The sequence below is a fragment of the Pseudochaenichthys georgianus genome, chromosome 3 (assembly GCF_902827115.2).
Source record: "Pseudochaenichthys georgianus chromosome 3, fPseGeo1.2, whole genome shotgun sequence".
NCBI lineage: Eukaryota > Metazoa > Chordata > Actinopteri > Perciformes > Channichthyidae > Pseudochaenichthys > Pseudochaenichthys georgianus.
Window position 1 is genome coordinate 23370447 of NC_047505.1, and position 23485 is coordinate 23393931.

The window sequence follows — 23485 nt, forward strand, 5'->3', positions numbered from 1 at the left end:
GGATCCTCCTCCTCCGGCCCGCTGATGGCGCCTTCCGGGTCGACTGCTGGAGAGATGTCCTCCCGATCCTCCTCCTCCGACCCGCTGATGGCCGCTTCCGGGTCGAGTCCTAGACGAGAGCCAGGTCCGTCCTGATGTCGTCCAAGGTCCTAGCCGGAGGTTTCCCGACCGCACACTGTGGTACCAGTTGTCCCCCTTTCCTCCTAGGCGGACGGCATGAGAGGTCCTCTGGGTCACTCGGTTGGCGCCGGAGAACCTAGGGTTGAGCCACTTGGGCTTGATGACCTTCAGCCAGACGAACTCTGCTGTGTTGGCCTCATGCTTCCCGGGTCCCCCTTTGGCGTCAGCAACCTGTGTGGAGAAGTCTAATACCCACCCCTCAAGTTGCAAATAAGGTTTCGAACTCATTACCTCTACTTCCTTTCCTACACTCAGGGCTCCTGGGCCCGGGAACTGATGGTCATGGGTCAGCTTCAAATGGGGAGAAACCTGTCCCTCGGTTAATAGAGCTCCTGATTGACATAAGGGCCAGAGGCAAGACGTCTAACCATTTCATGCCTGTCTCCTCACATGCTTTGCTGAGTTTCTGTTTGATCTTCTGGTTCATCCTTTCTACCTTTCCCTGTAATTGGGGGTGATAGTCTTAGTCCTAAAGACTGTTCTACTCTACTGTCATGGTTCTTGAAATGGCTGCCATTGTCTGACCTCACTTTCCTAGGAAACCCATGTAGTGGAATGTAATGCGTGACTAAGAACTTGATCACTGAGTCTGCGTCTTCGTTATATCCCTGTTATAATTCAATCAATATTTAGAAACACGTCAACATTCATCAAACAGTATCTTATAGACATGGAGCAGGTTAATTCTAAAACTGTCAATCAATGGTCAGATTGAACATCCAAGTTGGGGCGGCAGGTTTCTTTCGGTCCCTAAATGAAAAATGTAGATTGTGAATTTGACAGCCATGTTGATATAATACATTATACACACACTCCACCTTTTTACACATGAACTCATGTGTAACAAAATCCTGTAAGGGAAGAAAACCTTCAGGTAATAATTGAGTATAAGAAAATACCAAACACTATTCACAAATGTACATCCATCATTTTCCACAGTAAACACTCCAGTGAAATGAAGTGTTTATCTCCATCTGTCAGTCCTAAAATAAACAGAATCTTCATTTTTTAGTTTGAGCTTCACATTTTGCAAACCGCCGCTGCCTGTGGGAGTGAAATATCATCAAGTAGATTAGAAACGGGTCACATGTGCGGTTTTCCAATTTTGTGGAATTTTAGGAAACCTCTCATTTCCCACAGAGCCCCAGAATAATGTGTTAGTCCAAAAACATGCTTGATTAGTCATTGTTTTAAATCATGCAGTTGCACTCATCACATGCAGACCTTAGAGGCTTCTCAATACTCAAATTTCCCCTCCTCGACTCCCCTCCTCGACTCCCCTCCTCGAGACTTAGTCCCGCCCACAGGAGATGCGAGCGGAGGACCGAGGAGGGGAACCGGGGAAAGAGGAGGGGAAGCAGCAGACGTTTAAAGAAATGAGAACTCCTCTCCTCTGAGCGGTCATATTAAAGCGACGTCCGTTCATTATTACGTGGCAACAGCTGCATCAGCTGTCGAGTGTTTTGTCATATTTTATAATCTCTGTTAGATCAGCTGAACATTGTTCCCCCACATATTTACCTTGAATTCATTGAGAGTGCGGTATAATGAGACAATAACAGGCTACAGATGCGGACACACACACACAAATATATTTATATAAATATATGCAATTTAAAGTATGAGAGCACTCTCATAATAACGTAACACAATCAGAGACTGGATATATCCCCCCCCCCCCCCCCCCCTCTCTCTCTGGTCGCTGAAATGGGGAATTGAAATTACGGGCCAAAAGTTGTATTTGCAAGTATTAAAAGTAAGCAGAGGACACCAAACCAACTGAGACCTGTCTGTCCGCCGCATCTGTGCACACACTGTACCACACACACACCTACACACTGTACAGGACATACCTACACACTGTACCACACACACACACACACACACACACACACACACACACACACACACACACACACACACACACACACACACACACACACACACACACACACACACACACACACACACACACACACACACACACACACACACACACACACACACACACACACACACACACTGTACCATACACACCTAAGCTCCTAAAGCATAATCAGGCTACAGCCGTTGTGTATTTTAGTATGTGAAGCACTAAATGTTCTTAGAAAAATATCGACTCTTTGTTTGTATATATCTACTAAACTAAAGCAAATAAAGAGAGTAGGTCTGTTATACTGAGTGATATTTATTTTACACACTGCTCTGCTTTCTGCAGGACCTCACAGCTGTTCTCACTGTAAACATCGCGTTGCGATGAGAGCAGTTTCTAAAATAATATCCAGGGGATGCATGCAGAGCTGTCATTGGCTGAGATAAGTCCGGCCGTGTGTCACGCCTCCACCGTTCCCGGAAATGCATCCGCGGAGGAGCCGTGGAGGAACCATCAGTGTATCCTCGGTTATAGCTCCTCCAGAGAGCCTCCTCGACGCTCGATCCTCGGTCCTCGGTGTGCATTTAGAGAAATGAGACGTCCTTCAAAATGGCGCGCTGAAATTCATTTCCGGGTCACTACCGGAGGACCGAGGAGTCGAGGAGTCGAGGAGGGGAAATTTGAGTATTGAGAAGCCTCTCTTCACTCACTGTCAGGTTGTAATGTCAAGTTTGGTCAGATTCCCCCCAGAGTCAGTCTTTGACAGTACTTTTCTCAAGTAACACTGTCAGTCAGGGTCAAAAGGTCATTTGGTCTCAGTGTTTTTGGCCATGTGTCGTGCTCTGCAGAGACTTTGATATTTCAGCATAGGCCAGTATCCTTTACCTAAAAAAATCTGTCATATATGGAGCGTCATCATTTATTAATTCACGATTACAACTATAATTTTCCAGACATCTCTAACTTTTCATTGGGACAGCTGTTTCCCACATTCCCTGAAATGTGTTAGCCAAAAATGTCACTTCCTTATAGTACCACTACTGCAGTTTATTAACACCTAATCTATATTAAAATGTTTAATAGATCTATTTCAGAAACTTGTGCATATAATTATTTTCTTGAGTCAAAACATTATTAGGATCTGTAAAGCTCTGCCATGTATTTCATAACTCATATTCATTTATCTTCAATTCTGGTCCACTTAAAGAACAATGTTAACCTCTTTAACAGTGCGTGGAACCTTGGGTGTCCGAATATGTAACCATCCTTCCTTTATCAAGGATTTAAAAACAGAAGTCATTTCATCAATGGTTTGTAGTTGAATTTAGGAATTATCGCTTATGGTATGTGTTTACTTTTTAACATCTCTAAATATCAGGTCATTACTAATTAAATGGATGTCGATTAGGAGGTGGTGACGCTTGTCTTTTAAATTCATAATCTGGTGCCGTGCCCTCCCTGTGAAGCTGCAAGTAAGATTTTAAAAACCACTGCAGGGTGGGTCAAGTGACCCCTTCTCCCTATTGGCCGTCAATAATATGCACCATTACAATGGGTGATTGAAGGCCCCACATTATTTACAATGAAATTGCTTTTTCAAAATTAAATGTGCTGTTTTTATTTTAATTTTAATTTTAAACTCTACATTTTGGACGACAAACAACAGTTATTTCCCATAAAAAGTTCTCCTGTAGTATATATGTAATATATGCCACAATGGTGAAACCAATACCTCAAATTGAAATACTATTATTTGTGCTTAGAACTAGCTTTCCCTTCAACATCCATCCATCCATCTTCTCCCGCTTATCCGTGGTCGGGTCGCGGGGGTAGCAGTTCCAGTAGAGAGCCCCAAACTTTCTTTTCCCTGGCGACATCAACCAGCTCTGACTGGGGGATCCCAAGGCGCTCCCAGGCCAGCGAAGAGATATAATCCCTCCACCTGGTCCTAGGTCTACCCCTTGGTCTCTTCCCTTCAACAATAAATATTTGTCTGATTTTATAGAGTGGTTACTAAAACTCTCCCTTTACACTGTAGATTAATACTGTAACAAATTAAATCTCTACCAAATTCCCACATGAATAAAAATTCTATAACAATAATTTGTCCACATGATGAAAAGATTGAAGAATCTGTTCTACTCTGTACTCCTAACTCCAAAACACCCACTGCTTAAAGTGTAGTGAATATTTCCATCATGTCTCCTGTTATGGAAATCTTAGAACCAGTCAATACTGTGGAGATACACAAGTCAGAGTGATCAAACAATAAATGGTGAAACGAGCAGAGTTGTCTTTCTGGTTATTTATTTGAAGCTTCAAAGACACAGGTCTCACAGAGTATAGGATAGTCTGCAGGAGTGTGCGCAATATTCACAAAATAGCAAAGCTTATATACAAGAAAGGGCGGGCAGACAGAGTTTCCTCAGAAATTTGCTTTCACACGGTCTCATATTGTTATGGGTAGGGATGCTCTGATCGATCGGTCACCCTTGAAAGGGTGGTTGCCGCTCAACTCCAGTCCCACCTCGACTCAAACAACCTCCATGAACCCTTCCAATCTGGTTTCCGCTCAATGCACAGTACCGAAACAGCTCTGGTTAAAATCACCAACGACCTCCTCCGTGCAGCTGTTTCTGGACTGCTCACCATCCTCATCCTCCTCGACCTCACCACTGCCTTCGACACAATCTCCCACCCACTACTCCTGGAACGCTTGGCTGACATTGGGATCACTGGTGTTGCACTCTCCTGGTTCTCCTCCTACCTTACCAACAGACAACAGTTTGTCCAGCTGGGGAACCACAGGTCAGGGTGTTCTCCTGTTTCACTGGGTGTCCCCAGGGGTCAGTATTGGGTCCACTCCTATTCATCATTTACCTCCTCCCACTAGGCACAATCCTCCGTCACCATGGCATCCACTTTCACTGCTATGCTGACGACACGCAAGTCTATATCTCAACCAAACCCAACACCGCCCTCCCGCCCACCTCCCTCGCCACCTGCCTCCAGGATATCAGGAGCTGGATGAGCAGGAACTTCCAGAAGCTAAATGGTAGTAAAACTGAGGCCCTGCTTATCGGCTCAAAAAACACCCTCTCCAAAATCCGAACCACCCCACTCCCAAGCATCATGATCGACGGCTTCCCTGTATCCTTCACCAGCCAAGTCAAAAGCCTTGGCGTCATCCTGGACGGCACCCTTTCGTTTGCACCCCACATAAAAAACATCACCCGGACTGCCTTCTTCCATATCCGCAACATTTCCAGACTCCGCCCATCCCTTTCACAATCCAGCACCGAAATCCTGGTTAATGCATTTGTCACATCCCGGATTGACCACTGTAATGCTATCCTCTCTGGCCTACCCACAAAACTACTCAACAGACTCCAAATCATTCAAAACTCGGCTGCCCGGATCATTACCTGTACCAAATCGTCTGACCACATCACCCCCATCCTCATCCAACTTCACTGGCTCCCTGTTCAGCACCGGATTGACTACAAAAACCTTCTGCTTACATACAAAGCCCTCAACAACCTCACCCCCACCTATCTCTCAAACCTCCTCCAGGAATACACCCCATCCCGCTCCCTGCGCTCATCCTCGGCCGGACTCCTGACTGTCCCCACCTCCCGCCTTAGCACCATGGGAGCCAGGGCTTTTAGTTGCACCGCACCCAGGCTCTGGAACTCTCTGCCTCCACACATCAAACAGTCTGACTCCATCACGACATTCAAAACCCACCTGTTTAAACTGGCCTTCTCACTCTAAAACACATTCAACCTGCTATTACAGATCCCCCTCTCACTCCGTCACACCACACTCTTGTCTTGCCTGTTTTATGCTCCTGTATTGCCTTGTCGGTTCGATTAAATTGTGTTCCGTTTTAACTGTTTTTTAACTTTTAAATGCACTGTAAGGCGACCTTGGGTGTCGTGAAAGGCGCCTCGAAATAAAATGTATTATTATTATAACTTAAGCTCCAGACGTCCGTGACTAAAATCCTTCATCCACCAATTGTATAGCATTAAAATTCAAGAAAGGATGGTTTGCGGGGAAAAAAACGGTCTTTTCTTCAATTCCTGTATGCTTTCATATCGCAATATATATCTCAGGGGGGGGGGGGGAAATCGCAATGTCAGTTTTTTTCCAATATCGTATAGTATGAATTATCTTATATTTTTCAACTAGTATGACTTCTTCGACATCCTGTAATACGACTTTTCATGCCATTTTAGACATACTATACTGATTTTTGCCAACTTACTATGCCATTACTTTCTTTATATTTTCAACATACTATACGGTACCATATTTTCTTTCATATATTTGGACACTATCCTAGGACTCTACTATACTTACTTTTTCAGCAAACTACAACAGTTTATGAAACTTGTAAACATAAAATGTTACTTTTATGGCGAATCAAATTACTTTGATTAATGTTTACACACTCTATACATGCTAACTTAAGTACTAAAACCTTGGTTAAGCTAAAAGGGAAATAACCAATTGTATCTCAACATTACATTTGACTTCCCTCAAAGGTATTCCAGCAAGACAGTTCATCCACACCGTCTCTTCCCAAATATAATATCCCTGTGTCGATCCAATTACTTTAATCATTTTGACACTGCTTTGCAGTAAGCTACTATCTGGCTCATGAAACACATTCTCATTTTGCAGTTCATGCATCGTTTAGGAGATATTAATCACTCATTGCTTTAAAACAAAGAAAATAAAAAGACACATTTTAACAATTAAGTCTATTTATCACAAGGTTTATTCAACATGATTACATTCCTCGTGGAGTTTTGAAGTTCATTCCAATAGTTGGCTGAGTGACTTGAAGGTTGGAGAGGCCACCGAAATCCTGCAAGAGGAAGAAAAAGAAATTTATGATTTGGAAATATATATACATCACCACAGGGTTATTTATATGACAAACACTTTATAATAAGGGAACACAACATATACTTAATTAATGCATGACTCATGCGGACTATTTGAATGGCTGACACTTAATAAATTGCCTTTAAAAAGGTTATATTAGTGTGCAGTTACTTCTTCAGTAACTGCTATTTATATCATATTTTACATTAAAAATCCTGTTGATAAAGAAACCTTGAGACAGTTGATCTAAAAACTGTCTGCAGCATCCACAGAGTGAAGACCTTCATAAGACACGTGTGCAGATTTAATTTTGCAATATTGTTAAAAAGATTCTTAGCACAGTGATGTTCTCAGTTGGCAGGGAAAGCTTCAATTCTTTAAACACAGGTGCAGCTTTTAGCGATTCATTTCTTTGTTTATGTGTAGTATTTATGGCGGCTTAATGCCCAACCTTAAACACCTATCAGTAACGTAATAAGTTACACCTGTTCTAGTCGCCTATTCTTTCATGAGGGTTTTGCCCCTTTTTTTATTTCTACAAATGTGTATGTGTTTTTATCTGAATGTAGTCATCTTTCTTTATTTACAAGCTCAACACATAACTTGATTTGGTTATAAAAGTCAAAATTTCTCTGGAATTTTAACCGAGAATCTGCAGAACAAAAAGTTCTACCCGTCACGAAGAAAGCATAACGATATGTTTCACACTTACCAGCATCTTGAGCATGTCCTTTGTGTCAGGATCCACCTCGATGAGCTCGTGGTCCAGAGCAGAAATCTAAAGGGCCGAATTAAAAAACAAATTAGCCACCAAATTGTGTCTTGTTTAACAGGTTCAAGTCAAGTTTTTGCAACTTACATGAAGTTAAAAAAAGTGTTTAGACTGTCAGTAATACCAATCATTATCAATCGAACCACTTACAAAACCTGTACGATTTTTGCGAGTTTTCAAACCAAAAACATTTGTATGTCCTATGAGCCTAGGGGTGGGCGTTAACTGGAATGTACTCGCTTGTTTACAGGGGATCTCCCACCCCTGCAGGAAACACTCAGAAACCAAAAGAGACGGGGTCACAGACCTCTGGGACGTAGTTGTCTCTCCTCTCTCTCTCCTCCTCCTGCAGCTTGATGGAGATTCCTCTGACTGGACCGCGCTGGATGCGTTTCATCAGGTGAGTCACATACCTGAGAGATATACAGGGGGTTATTATTATACTGATGGGAGAAACAACGGAAGACATTCATATTTAAGGCAAGACAGGCAAAAACATCGTTTTTCTAGTACTGGTCAATTTTGAGATTTTGTGCTATTTTGATTCTATAACATGTTTTCTTTCAGGCTTTTGGAAGGAAAACGTACAAAATACACATTTAAGTGTTTATTTTACTATAGTTTGTCTATTTGCGTCTGTAGATTTCTCCTAAATTCACCAAAAGTTAGCATTCTAACGTAACATAAAGTACCGCGACCGCTGTGTGCACCATGTCAACAGAGATATCGTTGGAAAGCTCCGTCTCTCCTGCACAATCTCATCGGATCCAAATATGGTCATTTCCTTTGTATCAGCAACCAATCGTGAAAGCACAAAGGGGTCTTAAACCAAGAAACGAAATCTCATTCGCTGGTGTCAATTTCTGACAACGTGATTCGTTCAGATGGGTCACGTGGTGTGCTAAAACACTTCCTGGTTAGCTTTCCGCTAGAAATTGAAATCTCAAAATGGCAAAAGAACGGCGAAAAAAAACGTTCACAGAGAAGACGACAACAATTGTCACTTGCACGAAGCAAGGTTATACAAAAAACAAATGACCCCGAACATGAAATACCTTCACGGAGTGCGTCGAGGGGCAAACTGTCATCCAAAGAACAGGAGGGTTTAGCTAGCGCCTCACTGCAATCTTTAAAGGTCGTTTTCTCAAAATTAGTTTTTTCTCCTACTCTGAGTTCTAAATTTCAACTTCAGTAGCACCTAGATACACCAAACCTTCCAGTTATATTCCTATCAATATTATGAAGGCTTTTACAGAAGGGTTTGTTCATATATCATTCATAGTCTGAATTATACAACATTATACACCTAAAAACATGGCGGAAATGGATATTTTAGGGCTGTTGACAGTATTTTCTGATTTATGTGGTGATAAAAAGAGATATCCAATATCCTTTCTGTAAAAGCCTTAGATGCTAATATGAATACAAAATGAAACAAGAATTTTGAATCTGGCTTTATCCAAAGTTCAGATTTCGATTCCTGAAATGTGTTAAAAATATGTGCATATTTAATGAGATAATGGATAATTTGCAAAAAAAGCTATTTCAGAAAACGTGTAATACAAAAAACAATTGCCTTATAGTAAGTAATTAACTGGAGAAATTTCTAGCTGATACCTTTAAGTAAAAAAAAGTACCTTATTCACCTGGGGTGTCTCGCCTTAATGTCATAAAATTCACCCTATCAAGTTAAAATATTAAATATAAGTTGGCTATAGATTACAATATGCCATTCTTTCCACTGTTTCATGTAAGTTTTACTTGATTAATTGCTTAGTTAAAACTAGGGATGCACGATATTAGGAATTATGACGTCATCCCGATAAACCCGATACCAGTATTAATCCATCCATCCATCTTCTTCCGCTTATCCGTGGTCGGGTCGCGGGGGTAGCAGTTCCAGCAGAGAGCCCCAAACTTTCTTTTCCCTGGCGACATCAACCAGCTCTGACTGGGGGATCCCAAGGCGCTCCCAGGCCAGCGAAGCGATATAATCCCTCCACCTGGTCCTAGGTCTACCCCTTGGTCTCTTCCCAGCTGGACGTGCCTGGAACACCTCCCTAGGGAGGCGCCCAGGTGGCATCCTAACTAGGTGCCCGAACCACCTCAACTGGCTCCTTTCGACGCGAAGGAGGAGCGGCTCAACTCCGAGTCCCTCCCTGATGACCGAACTTCTCACCTTATCCCTAAGGGAGACACCAGCCACCCGGCGGAGGAAACCCATCTCGGCCGCTTGTATCCGCGATCTCGTTCTTTCGGTCCAGTATTAATAGCCCCCGATAATATAAAATATATTTTTTGGGTAAAAATAAATAAAAAAATACTGCGGTGTGGGTGGATTGGGATGAGGGGCGCTTGTTTTTCACTCGGCTCCTCCCGTTTTGCCAGTACTGTGGTATTAGTGGTTTAGGAAGAGGGGAGTTCTTCACAAATCCAGCGCTCGCTAATACTTCGAACCTGATCAGTCACCTGAAACATCGCCATCGCTACGATGGTGTGTTAAAAGCGTACGAAGACAATAATACAATACAAAGTGTGTGTGTGTGTGTGTGTGCGCACACGCGCGTGTTGGAGCTATGTGCAACTCAAGGCATATGCTTGAACCGGAGCTGCCTGGACGCTGCAATCATGTTGCACTATCCGAGCTGAGTGTGCTGACTTTTCGTACAATGTTCCACTGTCTGGCTTCCTGCATAAAGTCAACTGCTCGGCGCAGTTGTGGCGAAATGTCGCTCTTCTGTTTTCATTTAAACAGCTCCTTATATCCGTTAGCGCAGCTAGCTAGCACCAGATGCTAACAACAACAATGCACGTAAGGTCTCTCTCTCGCTCGCTCGGGCCACACATACACACACCCTCCCGGTCCTCCCAATAGCCAGTCGGTGCCTGCCGGTGAGCGTGGAAGTGTGGTCTGCCACAAGCGGGCGACAGGAGCGGGGCTGTCAGCATCAGTTTGTAGATGGTATAGCTACAAAAACACTTTTAATCAAAACATAAACAACTGCAATACAATAATCCGATAGGGCATGTGAGACAGCGACCCTTTAGCGGCTGGATTTCCAGGGAAAGAATCGAGAATGTGAGAAGGTATAGTTGCAAACCATCGTGACTTTATTTAGCAAACACCACAAGAGAACAGCCAGCCAGCTGTGTTCACCCCTACCCTCCGACTGAAGACTGGGGCTGAAGTCGAATAGTCCATTTAGCTTAGGAACCTTCCTAAAGGAGTGAAATGACCCGGAAGTTCCTCAGTGGCAGCCATGATAAGTGCCGTTCGAATTCTCTAGAATGATGAGAATGATAGGAAAGGAGGTTTCAAACTTCCTTTATAACCTCCTTTAGCTTAGGAACCACTGGACCTCCCTAACCGACAGGAGAAGCGAAAATGCTGCCCCACAATGCCTTGCAGCCGGCCGTTCACAGAAACAACCGATTATGACGGAGAAATGACATCATGAAAGTTACGGTGCTTATTAAGCATTTTAAAACATAGGTGGTAAGTTGCCAAAGTGCTTTGTTTTGAACGTTCATCAGTATTATACTCAAAAAGAGAAATATGAACGTTAGTTTTTACTGAAATGATCAAATAAAGTCAACATTTCACAGTCTTTACTGAGCTGTGTGGGGTTTGTTCAACTTTTAAAAAGATGTTTGAATGGTGATATACACAGTGATAGATGTTAAGGACTAACGTTTATAATAAATACATTTGTATTGATTTTAAGATCTTTAGTTCATACAATCATACGTATTGGGATCATTGGTATTAATGTGGACCGGAGGGAGAGGGTGGCGAGCATAAGTTTCACTTTCCTTTTTTATTTCAATTCCAACTTTGGTCATGAAGAATATGTTTCTCTGTTGTCCACGTTCATAAAGCAACAGCATCAGAGCATGGTGCAGAGTCTCTAGATGAGTCCGTTGTTCTTATTAAACATCCATGTTGTAGTCCGCTGTATAGAAAACTGTAGTTTCCATAGTTCCCCCACAGCAGCAGACGCACATTCATGACGTCCACTGGCGCATCATAAACACGTCGGATAGTGCATTCGGATTCTCTAAAGTACCGCAGTCTCTTCTCCTAAGTCCTTTTGAATTCTCCTGTCCACTATCCCTTAACGTTTCACTCAGAGGTCAAGGAATAGACGATAGGGTTAGAACTTAGGAGCTGATCTTTGGACTATTCGACTGCAGCCTGGCTCTTTTATAGAGGATCTTATTGGGAGAAACCATTCAAAGGTAATTTATAATAAATACACATAATATTATGTGCAGGCATGATTAGTGGTTTATAGCCATCTGTTAATTTCACCCAAAACCCACATTATAACCGACCATAATAAATAAAAATACATTCCCAACTAAAACAGAAACCCCTACGCCCATCTCGCCACTTGGTTCGTCCCGGAACCTTCTTTGGCCAGTGTTTGTTTCCCCCGAGGACCTTTTGTCCGAACACACTGGTGTGGACACAGGACGAAACAGCATGGGTACGTGATGGACGTAAACTTTACAGTGTTCACTTCTACAATTAATGCAACTTAACGTCATGATACCAAGGGGTTTTCAAAGTGTGTGAAGGTGAGCCTCCCCTCAGAGAACATAACAGCCGCGCCCCCCCTCCCAATTATTATTTCTATTATTATTGTTGTTGTTGCTATATATAGAAATTTTATTTATTGGGATAAACCCCTTGAGATGCACCATCTCGTTTTCAAGGGGGTCCCAATGCACGGGTATTCAATGGCATTTCAAAGAGGTCCAGTAAGAGCAAATGTCATTAAATGCTCTGTTTTCGCGGTCTACCTTTCTCTTTTTTGAGCACGCCATTTTAAATTACTCCGACGGTTTCTCTCTTCTTCTCTTGTCTCTGTTTGAATCTATCATGCTGACTCACTGACTGCACCGATTTGATTGGCTGAGTAGCATCACCTCCTTAAAACAAACAACAACTTTTTAAAACCTTTTTATCTTTATGTTTTAAACATTTTCAACATCGTTGATAAATCCTTATATGCTCCCGGCAACACACTGAACGTCAACTTTGCCTCCTTATTACACTCACCCCTACTTTAGTGGGAACAATGAGTCTGCGTCTTTGATGTGCACAGGCGGATGATGCAATGTAGACAGGAACAAACACATTTATCCGGTCAAAGATATCGGACAGATAGGCCAACATTGCAACCCAGTTCATGTCCTCCATGTGCTTGACCAGTGGGGAGTTGATTTCGGCGAGGAAGAGGAGAACTTCCTCGTGCAAATCACACAAGCTAGTGAGGACCTTGCCCCGGGACAGCCACCGGACCTCGGAGTGCAGCAGCAGCTGGTGGAAGTGAGTGCCCATCTCATTGCAGAGGATGGAGAAGAGACGGGCATTCATGGCGCATAAAGTTAGCTAGTTAGGTTTCACTGTTTCTCGTTATTTTGTTCTCACGCTGCGCCTCCCCTGAAGCTCTCTGGTGCCCCCCCCCCCCCGGGAGGCACGCCTCACACTTTGAAAACCCCTCTTGTAGACAATCTAAAAAGGGACCAGCAGCTAGCAGGAGTGCATGTGTTTGTAGCATAAACTCATAAATAGCAGCACATTTAACTCACCCTGCTATCTTGTTGCGCAGAGGCTTGCTGGGGATGATGGCGATCTCCTCACACACCCTCTTGTTTGTGTGGAAGTCATTGCCCAGGCGTGTGTAGTATTTCTCGATAATGACCCTGGAAGCCTTCTTGACTGTCTTTGTCCTGACTCGCCCCTGAAGAGAAAACAGACGTTTAGAGTTCATACATTTGAAAAATATAGTAATAAAACATAGCAGATGGATATATACAGTGTAGTGATCACACTGGGAATATTATTCAGCTATTTTAGAAATCAAAAAGCTCAACTCAAGTCATGTCCCAACAAAGCAAAACTATTCCCAAAACACCTTTGGCAGGGATATATTGACTCATATAGGCAATAGGCATATCGTTTACTCACATTACATCCCTTCAGAGTTACTGACTGAGTGTCAGTGCACTTTTTAATAAACTCACAATGTAAGTTTAAATCCGTTAAAAGCATATTATTAGCAGTGAATATGAAGAAATTGAGAACGCTTTGCTGACGTTGACAATATAAAAAGAAATCTACATCACTGCTTTCTGACCAGAAAACCATGACTCCAACTAACGCAATTTTCAAGATAAATGGTATATTGAAAGAGAGATAAGAGCAGGATCATCTCCATCATACATATTCAATTATTGTAATAATTGTCCTGCATTTTGAATACACCCGTTTTTATAGCAATAATTACATATATTTCTCTAACGACAGTAAAACTCTCCTTAGAAGGAAACGGCTTTCCTCCGTTACTAGTGGCAACAACGTCAAGTGGCTTTTAAAGCCCAGAGAATAACATAATCTGAACAAAAGCGGAACTTTGACTAACTCTAAATACTTCAGCACCAGTGATAGTAACCATCATATAAATAGTTGAGCATCGCTAATATTCTGGTCATGTTTACGACCACTTGTCTGCCTGTCAGCTAGTAACTTCAGAACATTTAGCCCGTGTTTTCATATTTAATGCCTAAGAAGTGCATCCAAATCAAGCTTTTAGAAATAATAGTGCAGTATGTGTGCAAAGTAATGCTTGTAACAGCTCTAAGAGCGGACCATCGGCGAGGATTGAAGAGGATTGTGAGGGCTGCTGAGGTGAAATGCTCTCTGTGTTACCCACCATGTTGACGGACCGGTGGAAGAGAGGCTCTGGATGTTCATACAGGAAGTTTATAGTTTCAGCCCGCCGCTCAGCACCACCGCGCGGCCAATAGCGAACACTAGCGGCGGGGGTCAGCATCGAACATACAACAAATACATATTAACACTTTTCCTTCTTACTTTGTCGATAATAGATATGAAGAAATGTCAGAATTAAAAGAAAATCTCTTGTCAAAATGCCATAATTCTTATTTTACTTAAATAAAAAACACATGCAATGCAATAATCATATCATATTTATGGTGGTGGATGCTGTTATAGTGTGTATCCTATGACTTTTCATAAACTCAACTTTGCCTCTATTAACCCCACCTCTATGTCACATCACTTGAGAAAGTGCTGCTATCAGTTTCAGTACATCCTGGTCATGGTTACTGGATGTGCACAGCCTTGTCATTTTGAGTTTGATTGCTTTTGAGAAGAAAAAAAAAGTGACATTTTAGTTTGCATATTTTATCTAATTATGTATGTTATTTTGCTGCTGCGATCCCAGCATTCCTCTTAAGATCATCTTGTCATAGTGACTTTTAATTTAGAGCCGTACAACATCTTACCATTGACACTGACAACTTATTTTGCTAACCTGTCCTGTTTCTTGTACACCTAACTATTAAGCAATTGGCTTCATTTACAGTCTAAACATAAGCATCAGTTGTACACTTCAAGTTAACTGTCATATGTGATGTTGTAAAATTCCTGAAAATATGGAAGAGAAAACAATCTGGCAATAATCAGGTTATCAATTCAACATATTTAAAAATAACCCTGCAAGTCACCTCCCCTCCCAAATGTATATTTCTGCACCCACCCACTGAATTCATTATGTGTATATTTGCAATTTCATTAAAGTCAGATTACCATATTTGGAGCAATTTAATACAAAATAATTTGACAAAAAACGTTCCCACAAGGTGGAGAGATCTTTTATTTTTACATAAAAAAAGGGTGCAAACTGGAGTTTCCCTTTAGGTGTGGAGGGAATAAAAAGTGATTTTATATAATTCATGTGTGACACACATTCTTTTATATGAATCCAAGGAGAGAACAAAAAAACAAAAGGCATCTTAAAAAAAGGACCTTTACCTTTATGCAAATTAAAAGTATGAAACAATAAAAAGAAGAAATGTGGGTCCTTCATTCTTGAAGCCCTTAACAAACTCATTCAAATACATTTTGAAGTGACATTCATATTTCAACACAATAATATTTATTTACAGTTTTAAGATTTCTCTTAATCATAGCTCTGCAAACAAAATGCTGAGGGGAGGATAAACTCTTGAAGCTGTACAATTTGATTTTCCACAGTCTGAGAGAAAAACATAATCAAAGAATACATATTTTATATGGAATCCCAACAAAAAGAACAAAGAGTATAATTGTGAACTCTGTACAATTTACAAATAATCATCACAATATTGCAATAATGTTAACCTAAACCTCTCCCTCAAAGAAAAAAGAATACAGTAAATCCAAGACAATCCTAAAGTACAGCAACAGGGAAAAAGTGCCAGAGAACCCATAAAGACCGAAGCCATTCATTCACACGTTGTCTGTCCATTGCGTTGATTTACACAGCTTCGACACAGTAATGCGACTTACCCACAACCAGAGCCATCAACACAAGTCCGATTGAAGTGAATACCAGAAATAATGAGAAATGAAATGGAATGTGCTGTGAGAAGACATGAATGTTATTTATATTACATGAGGACTGGAAGCCATAACGTCTCACTGACCCAACAGTATACGAGCCCGACAGGTGAGAAACTCAAGACAGTACGCTCACTGTCGTCTCCAGGTAAGCCATGCAGATACAAAACACACAGAGTACTCCTATATCGCTCTGTACGAGGCCCAGAGAGAAAAAAGTAAATACATCAGAGTAATATTTCTATATCTACCATTTCAGCCAGGACCCACAGTTTAAGGAAGAATCAGACGCTGCGAAGACGACCGGTCACAAATCCAACTCTGAAATAATAAACTTGGTCGACAAAATGGTGTTGGTTTCAACATTAAGAGAGAAACCAACCGAAGCTAATCATAAAACACCCTTAAAACACTTCCTGGTACTGAATTGAGCCACGTTGCTCTGGGATTTGTGAACATGTCAAGGACACAAGGTGGATTGCGATGGTCAAAAAAACATTCAACTTCAAATGTTCCTGGCACGGGCAAAAGGCATGGGCCAGTAGTAGTCTCAGGAATGGCACTCGGGAATTCAGGGGGAACGTCGAAGGCTATTATAGTCTTGATATCCATCTCACTCCACAGAAATACTTCCAACTTTTCACAGGTAGCTGGAGTGAAACAGTCCGGGTGTGCGGAGAGTCACAGGCAGCAGATGTTACATGTGTAGGAACAAATAAAGGATTTTAATGGATTGGAATACATTATGGTTAATATTTCACAGAAACAAAAGTGTGATTTTAACCTCCATCCAACTCCTCTGGGTAAACCATGAACCCAACACTGGCACAGGACTCCACAGTCTGACATCTGTCCAACACACTCACGAGGCACTCAAGACATCTCAAGGAGATGAATACCTGTCATTCAAATAGCACATTTTCCCATCAAATCCCCCAAAAAATATGGATTTACTATGAAAATGACCAAGAAAATGCAAAAAACAAACATAAAAGGTCCCGTAGATTTTCATATTCAAGTACTTTCAATAACACAATAACTTAGACCCCGGAGTAACTGACATATCAGGGCTGAGAATAAACCAAAAGCTATACAGTGTAAATACACGCAACAAGCAGGTTTACATACTGATTCATTGAGTCTGCAACATCTACAACATTGTATTTCCAAAGATGATGGAGCAGGTCCACAAAACACCAAATCTAGCACTCTGCTAGGAACAGATTCATATAGGACGTTTGTGTGTGTGTGTGTGTGTGTGTGTGTGTGTGTGTGTGTGTGTGTGTGTGTGTGTGTGTGCGTGTGTGCAGAGAGGAAGTAGGAAGGTGTCATGGCACAACAAAGGAGTGGGTGGGGATAAAAGTCAATTTAAAGTGTATTCCCTGCACCCTATAAGGAAAGCCTAGCACGCATAGGCGGCTACAATTAAAGTAATAAGCACGTTAAAGTTCAGTATTAAGAAGGCAGGGTCTCGTCAGGGAAAGCCGAGTCAACAAATGTAGTGCAGTCATGGTCTCAAACTTTTTTTTTAACCCTCTTTTCCCCATAAAACCATGGCTATTTGGAATAAAAAAAAAAAATTTGCATTCAACAAATTCACATTAGCAAGATATCAAATAAAAAAAATAAAACACCTATGTACGGTAATTCACTCTCTGTTAGGAGGATAGGCAAGGTGACATATCGAGGATATTGTTTCAAGGCAGTCCTCCATGACACTAAATAAAAAATAAAAATGGTATGGACAGCCCCCGCTGACAGTGGAGAGGGACCGGGGGTTCAGCAGAGTCGCCCAAACTTAAAACATGGCTTTGCAGCACAGGGGTCTTCAGACTGGGGTCAGGGACGACTTAATACAGATTATTACACCAAACCTTCCATTTGGCATTGCTCTCTCTTGGGAATACATCCTACGTGTTGCAAGGGAATTAATGAACCACTCCAATACTAGTTGGCAAACTTCACTATACAAGAGACCCCAAAAAGATGCACTCCAGGTCACACAACCATCATGCTGTACTCTGGCGATGCGACAGGTGGGAGGGGTTAAGGCATTGGACAGTAGCGTGGAGCGGCTGTGAATCGATCTCCAAAGCACATCACGCCAGTTTCTCTTGTCACTCCAAAGCAACATCCCCCAGTGTCTTCCGGTGAAGAGTCAATTTTTACCATCACATTATTAAGATTAACAACATTTAAGACCCTCCCCCTCTAATCCACTTAGTTTTGGTCAAACTTTTTTCCTTTTTTTTTTTAAACATTGGTCTTAACTTCTAAATTGCAATTTCCTTCCCATGCGCATGACAGATTGTATAAATGCTCCATTTGCATTTCTGTCCATACATTCAGTGTGTATGTTTTTAGATTTAGTAAGAAAACAGGTGGCAACCAAGAGATAAATAGCGTAAATAGCACATTGTTTTTAAGCCTGTGAACAAGTGTCAGGTCGCTGCTCGTTATCACAAAGCCGACAGGAGCAAGACTGCATGTGAGTCGAAAGAGACTGTAGTGTGTTTTTAGCGGCGTGGTTAAGGAAAGTGCTTTAACCAAGCAAGGTGAGCAGAAGTCCTTCTCAGAGACCACAGTGCAGGAGGCGTCTCTGGGCTTCTGTCCTCTCAGGCCCCGGGTCCCAGTGCCAAGGTTGACCCCTTTGGAGGAAAAAAGTGCAGGGGCCAAATGGCTGACTGATGCTCTTTCTGCCTGAAGATAGGCAGTTACACTCTTGGCTCCTTGTGTGTTCAGGTTTACATTCAGTCCCACGTCAGGAATGACCGAAAAGGGCATCGAGTCAAAATGAGTTGGCAAACTAATGAGGAGCAAACCACTTTGAACTGGGACTTGACAGATGGAAAATTAAGACATGATTGTGTGGGACAAGCAAAGAAATGATAGGCTGAAGGTGGCAACACTCCACGGGAAGATCCGTCTCTTCCTTTGCAATACCATGGAAGAGAAACGGGAGCAAAAATCATCCAAAAATAAAATAAAAAGTAAAAAAGCTGGGTTCTTGGGAGAAAATAATAATAATTTCTTCTGAAAAAAAAAAAAAGGTTTCCCGTTTGGACGAGTGGCCGGCAAAACATTCCAACAAATGTAGGAGGAAAAAAAATAAAAGAAGACACAAGCGCCTTGTCCATCTCAACAAACCATTTTTACCGGGCCCCTCCAGAGGACAATTCAATCAAGACCTTTCGGTTGTCTCCCCTTATTATTCTGAATGGGACCTTATTGATTTCTGAGATCATAATCAACGGAGCGGGACACAGAGCGTTTCAGGTCGGTGGTGGAGGATCATTTCTGCCTCGGCGTGTTCTTCTTCCGTTTTCGCTTGAAGAAGCAGCAGCACCTGCGGACAGAGACACACATTAAACCCATATGGAGATGAGGGGGGCTTCAGATGAAGCACAAAGAAAGAACAAACACGAGCGGGCTGCTTCAATTACAGTGTTGAATATCACAAGAACTGAAATAGAGTCTTTCAAATCTGGACAGATGTGTTTTTGGGATCATAATAGTGAGAACTGCAGCTGGCAAAAAGTTTGATTAGAACAAATCAAAGGCTGCAGCAGTGAAGAAAACATTTCTATGTAAAATAAAATGGAGCAGTGCACACAAAGAGCACAATACAAGGTGAGCCTCAACGGCCAATTAGAACATACAAAGACAAACCAGCTGTTGATCAAGACATACAGTGACTGGGAACTCTTCGATTAATTCATTAACAATAAATAATGATGCACCATGCAACAAGAGTTTAAAGACCTTAAATCTGGAGCCAAATGTTCTGTGAAAGAGCGATATCTGATCCCCTACAAATATAGCAGGGGCTCATGAAAAAGGTGATTTAGTAAACCTATATCAAAGTCACTTGTTGATTCCTTCTGCACTGAGGGGAGGTCAAGTTTGAATAATCTTGCTCACATGACAGCACTGTTTACAGTATTCTTCACTTATCTGTCACTGGGCAGAAAAGAGCACAGACTTGGTAATAGAGTAGAGAGTGGCATTATTATTGTACCAGAGAGTCTGGTTACAATAGTTAAAATAACAACTCCACTGGACCCCAGCCTACGATGTCCACTCCCTGTCCCATGAATCTGATGTGGACGAGCAGAGGGACTCACCACAGGTTGAGCATTTTCACGCAGCTACAGAAGAAGAAAGAGTGTAAAGAGAAAAGAAAGATAGATTAATACAGCAAGACCAAGATGATGGACTGGGCACATGCCACACAAACACACAGACCAACGGGACTCCAGTGGACACAGAGAGGGGACGTTGGAGAGGTTAAAGGAGAAAAGATCTCAGAGAAAGTTACAGAACGTCTGCTCTGCAGATTTCTTATCCCAGATCTCCTGCCTATGAGGATGTTAGAAGATAAAGATAAGTGGTGTAGTGTGTATGCTACATTTGCTAAATAATGTGTATTTACCAACCTTTTAAAACTACTTGGTCTGCATCCTGAATACAAACAAATCAATTGCACTTATGATTTAATTATCTATTTATTTCCAGTGTTTCTCAATGTCAGATATCAAATGGTTGGTGCACATCAATGAAAGTAAGTGCTTTCAACCATTCATAATCAATCCATCAGTAATATAGTTTGATAACTATTGATGAAGTTAATTAAAAGTCTTAGCTGGTCTTTAGTACATGACTTTAGTCACTGTATTGTCAATCTGCTGTCTAATCAACAGCAATCAACTATGTAAACAGGAAGTCACTGTAGCACCACAAGCTGTAAAACCTGCATGATTTGCATTAATGACTTCATGTTTTCGTATCGGACGTCAACAAACGCGCTGTTAATAATATCAAACAACCGCATGAATGGAGACAACAGGAGGAAGGCCCGTCATCTGGGCAGAAACAGAACCAGTGCAGATTTAAATGAATGAACCCGAGGGAAATTCATGACAACACTTTCTTTCTTTTCTTTTTAACAGTGGCTTTGATGGACTCAGATGGCAAAGATCTTTACAATATGTATTATAATAACTCCAACAAAGCTTGACATTTTCCTTTTCATTTGAAATACATTTCTCTCATTTTAAATGGTTAACTGGCTCACTGATAATATATGATAAAGTACCATTTTCAGCATGTGTAATTGTGACTATTTCCGTAGTTTTAATAGTCAAATCTCTGTATGGTAGAATTTTCTCTCTTGCACGGTTTGTTTGTACTTTTAACAAACACAAATCTGCCTTACTGTATCATCAAGCAGCCTCTAATACAAACGGTGGCTTTTCACCTTTATTATAAATATACTTTTGTCTCAGAGATGACTTTCTTGGATCAGCTCTTCACAGTTGTACCCCATGCACAGTTGGCAGCCAGCCATGCTGAAGACTAGCAACCATAGCCGTTTAGCTTCCAACTCTGAGTTTCTTTCCCTCCATGTTTGCCTCAAAAGTGACTGACACGATTACATCATTAGCATCATCTTTGTACATGTGACTAAGTTGCCACACGGACGATCTGGTGTGACATCAACTGGCTGCTTCCACAATACGCTCACAGAATCAGCTTGCATGGATCATCACCGACACGGTTAGACATGATGATCAAGGGTGGAGTGTTTCTTTGAGAAGGTCATGCTGCTAAAAAGGGACTGGCTGCCAGTGTAGTCTGTGTTGGGCTGCTCAGGCGACGGGTATGAGAGGTTAAACATAATCAACATTGTCTGTCTTAATATCTAATTAAGGAAACAGCGAAGAAACGGGCAGCAGTCAAGATCAGAAACTCGCACAAGCAGACAGAAGATGAGAGGAGAAGGATAACAGCTGAGGGGAGGGGGCTGTCACAATTCAACAGCTTAGCAGAGAGTGGTGAGAGACAGAGAGGAAGAGCGGGAGAGAAAGGAAGAGGCAGATGGACATATTGGAGAGATGTGGCGAGCGTATGACACATACTTGGCCTCGTCGACCACTTCCACCTCTGCCTGAGCTGTGATGGGAGCGTTGGAATGAACCGTCAGGGGATCGTCTGCATTCAGCTCCCCGTTGGTCGAGCTGACTACCTGTGGCACAGACGTGTGTTACTTCAAAGCTCTAAAGGAGATGTTCAGGCCAGAACCAACGAAGAACTCGTCCAGCTGTGATGGAGACTTCCTCTGGATAAACACTACATTTAATGTTACTTTACCAAATGACTTTACTTTTATTGTTTATTATTCTGTTTTTGAAATTCACTTTCCAGTTTGTATGCCAGTATAGAGGAAAACTGTAAAAGTATAAACCCTTTGCAAAATCAAAAATACATGGATGAAAGATATGACACCAAACTGCCACCAGCGGACAAACTACAGTATGCAAAGCTATTGGTGGTTTCACCTGTAGAAGAAATGCATAATAATTATTTCAAAAATGTGTGTCTTTTGTGCATAGGTGTGCTCAGTGTACGCCTTTGTGATTCTCATCTATTTGAAACCATTCAATTCCATTCATGATGCAACAAATGTACAAAAATCTTCTGCTGAAGGAAGGACATGAAATTAGAGTGAATTTCATTTAGCAGAAAAGCCAGACATCTACTGTAGCCTGCACTGTACACACCTATGCAGACAGAACATATGGAAGACAGTCTTTGGTAATGGCTATAAGGCAAAATAACACCAGAATGTTCCTTAATGTTCAATGACCCTCTTCCACTAAAGAGCATGCACTAAGCGGGCTGAGCCGGGTCGCCCTGCCATGCAAAAGAAGGCTTCTTGATCTGCAAGGAATGTCCAAGCGCGATGACCTGAGATCAAAATGCCACTACCGGTCTGCTGTTCAAAATGCTTCATCACATTTTCACCATCTGGGGTGCGTGGCACCAGATGACATGCATATGGTGGAGCAGAAAAAAATAACATTTCCCAGCCAGGTCTAAAGGGGGGGGGGGAGGGGGGGAGTTTATGGTTGTAGATCTGTCTCACATGCCAGGCTAAAATACAAAATAAATATTGTGTCCCGTTATTAACTGTTGTACATCTGCTTATTAATCAGATATGGTCAAAGTAATTAGAAATACCTAATTTCAATCGCTCTTATGGAATCGAGTCGACAGGGCAAGTCTATTTATAATAATGCAGAATCACTTTTTGTAAATGTTTCGGTAAACTTAAAAATAACTTTTTCATATTTTCTCAAACTGTCACTATATAATAATAATAATAATTCGTTACATTTATTATAGCGCATTATCAATGACTCAAAGCGCTTTACATATACACACATTGCACATCATACATGCAATGGTCAGAAACTGTGGACAATACCCACAGGAGCAAGTTCAGGTGAAGGGTCTTGCCCAAGGACCCACCGGCTTTACAGACGCAGCAGCGGCGGGTTTCATATCCTGA

The 23485-nt window shown here is 41.8% G+C and overlaps 2 protein-coding genes across 7 annotated transcripts in view; both read right to left on the minus strand.

The window, feature by feature from the left end:
• Nucleotides 1-6821: 6821 nt before the first annotated feature.
• LOC117461584 (small ribosomal subunit protein eS17) lies at nucleotides 6822-14524 on the minus strand. 3 transcript variants are annotated; one of them, XM_034103530.1, is made up of 5 exons: nucleotides 14444-14524; nucleotides 13320-13471; nucleotides 8029-8134; nucleotides 7662-7727; nucleotides 6822-6929 (listed from the first exon to the last, which is right to left on the minus strand). In XM_034103530.1, the coding sequence occupies exons 1-5, from the start codon at nucleotides 14444-14446 to the stop codon at nucleotides 6852-6854; spliced, it is 405 nt and encodes a 134-aa protein (XP_033959421.1). In that variant the 5' UTR covers nucleotides 14447-14524; the 3' UTR covers nucleotides 6822-6851. The 3 variants fall into 3 exon arrangements, with proteins under 3 accessions (XP_033959421.1, XP_071062499.1, XP_033959414.1); XM_071206398.1 differs by having other exon boundaries at nucleotides 14380-14447; XM_034103523.1 differs by lacking the exon at nucleotides 14444-14524 and adding an exon at nucleotides 13699-13797.
• Nucleotides 14525-15391: 867 nt separating this feature from the next.
• The window catches only part of csnk1g1 (casein kinase 1, gamma 1), a 30841-nt gene continuing 22747 nt past the window's right edge, over nucleotides 15392-23485 (minus strand). For 2 of the 4 annotated variants that reach the window (XM_034106989.2, XM_034107006.1), the window contains 3 exons: nucleotides 22053-22159; nucleotides 20259-20282; nucleotides 15392-19480 (listed from right to left, as the gene is read on the minus strand). In XM_034106989.2, coding sequence (XP_033962880.1) covers nucleotides 19426-19480; nucleotides 20259-20282; nucleotides 22053-22159 — 186 coding nt within the window. In that variant the 3' untranslated portion in view covers nucleotides 15392-19425. The remainder of the gene's footprint in view (nucleotides 19481-20258; nucleotides 20283-22052; nucleotides 22160-23485) is intronic. The other 2 variants (XM_034107016.2, XM_034106999.1) reach the window with 1 other exon arrangement.

What these genes read in the sequence shown, in the direction of transcription:
- LOC117461584 (XM_034103523.1), bottom strand. Translation starts at nt 13,782, where the DNA reads ATGCTTTTAACGGATTTAAACTTACATTGTGAGTTTATTAAAAAGTGC. An exon ending in GAGACAACTACGTCCCAGAG is followed by an intron (nt 7,728 to 8,028) that starts GTCTGTGACCCC and finishes TCGGCCCTTTAG; the next exon opens with ATTTCTGCTCTGGACCACGA. An exon ending in AGGACATGCTCAAGATGCTG is followed by an intron (nt 6,930 to 7,661) that starts GTAAGTGTGAAA and finishes TTCCTCTTGCAG; the next exon opens with GATTTCGGTGGCCTCTCCAA.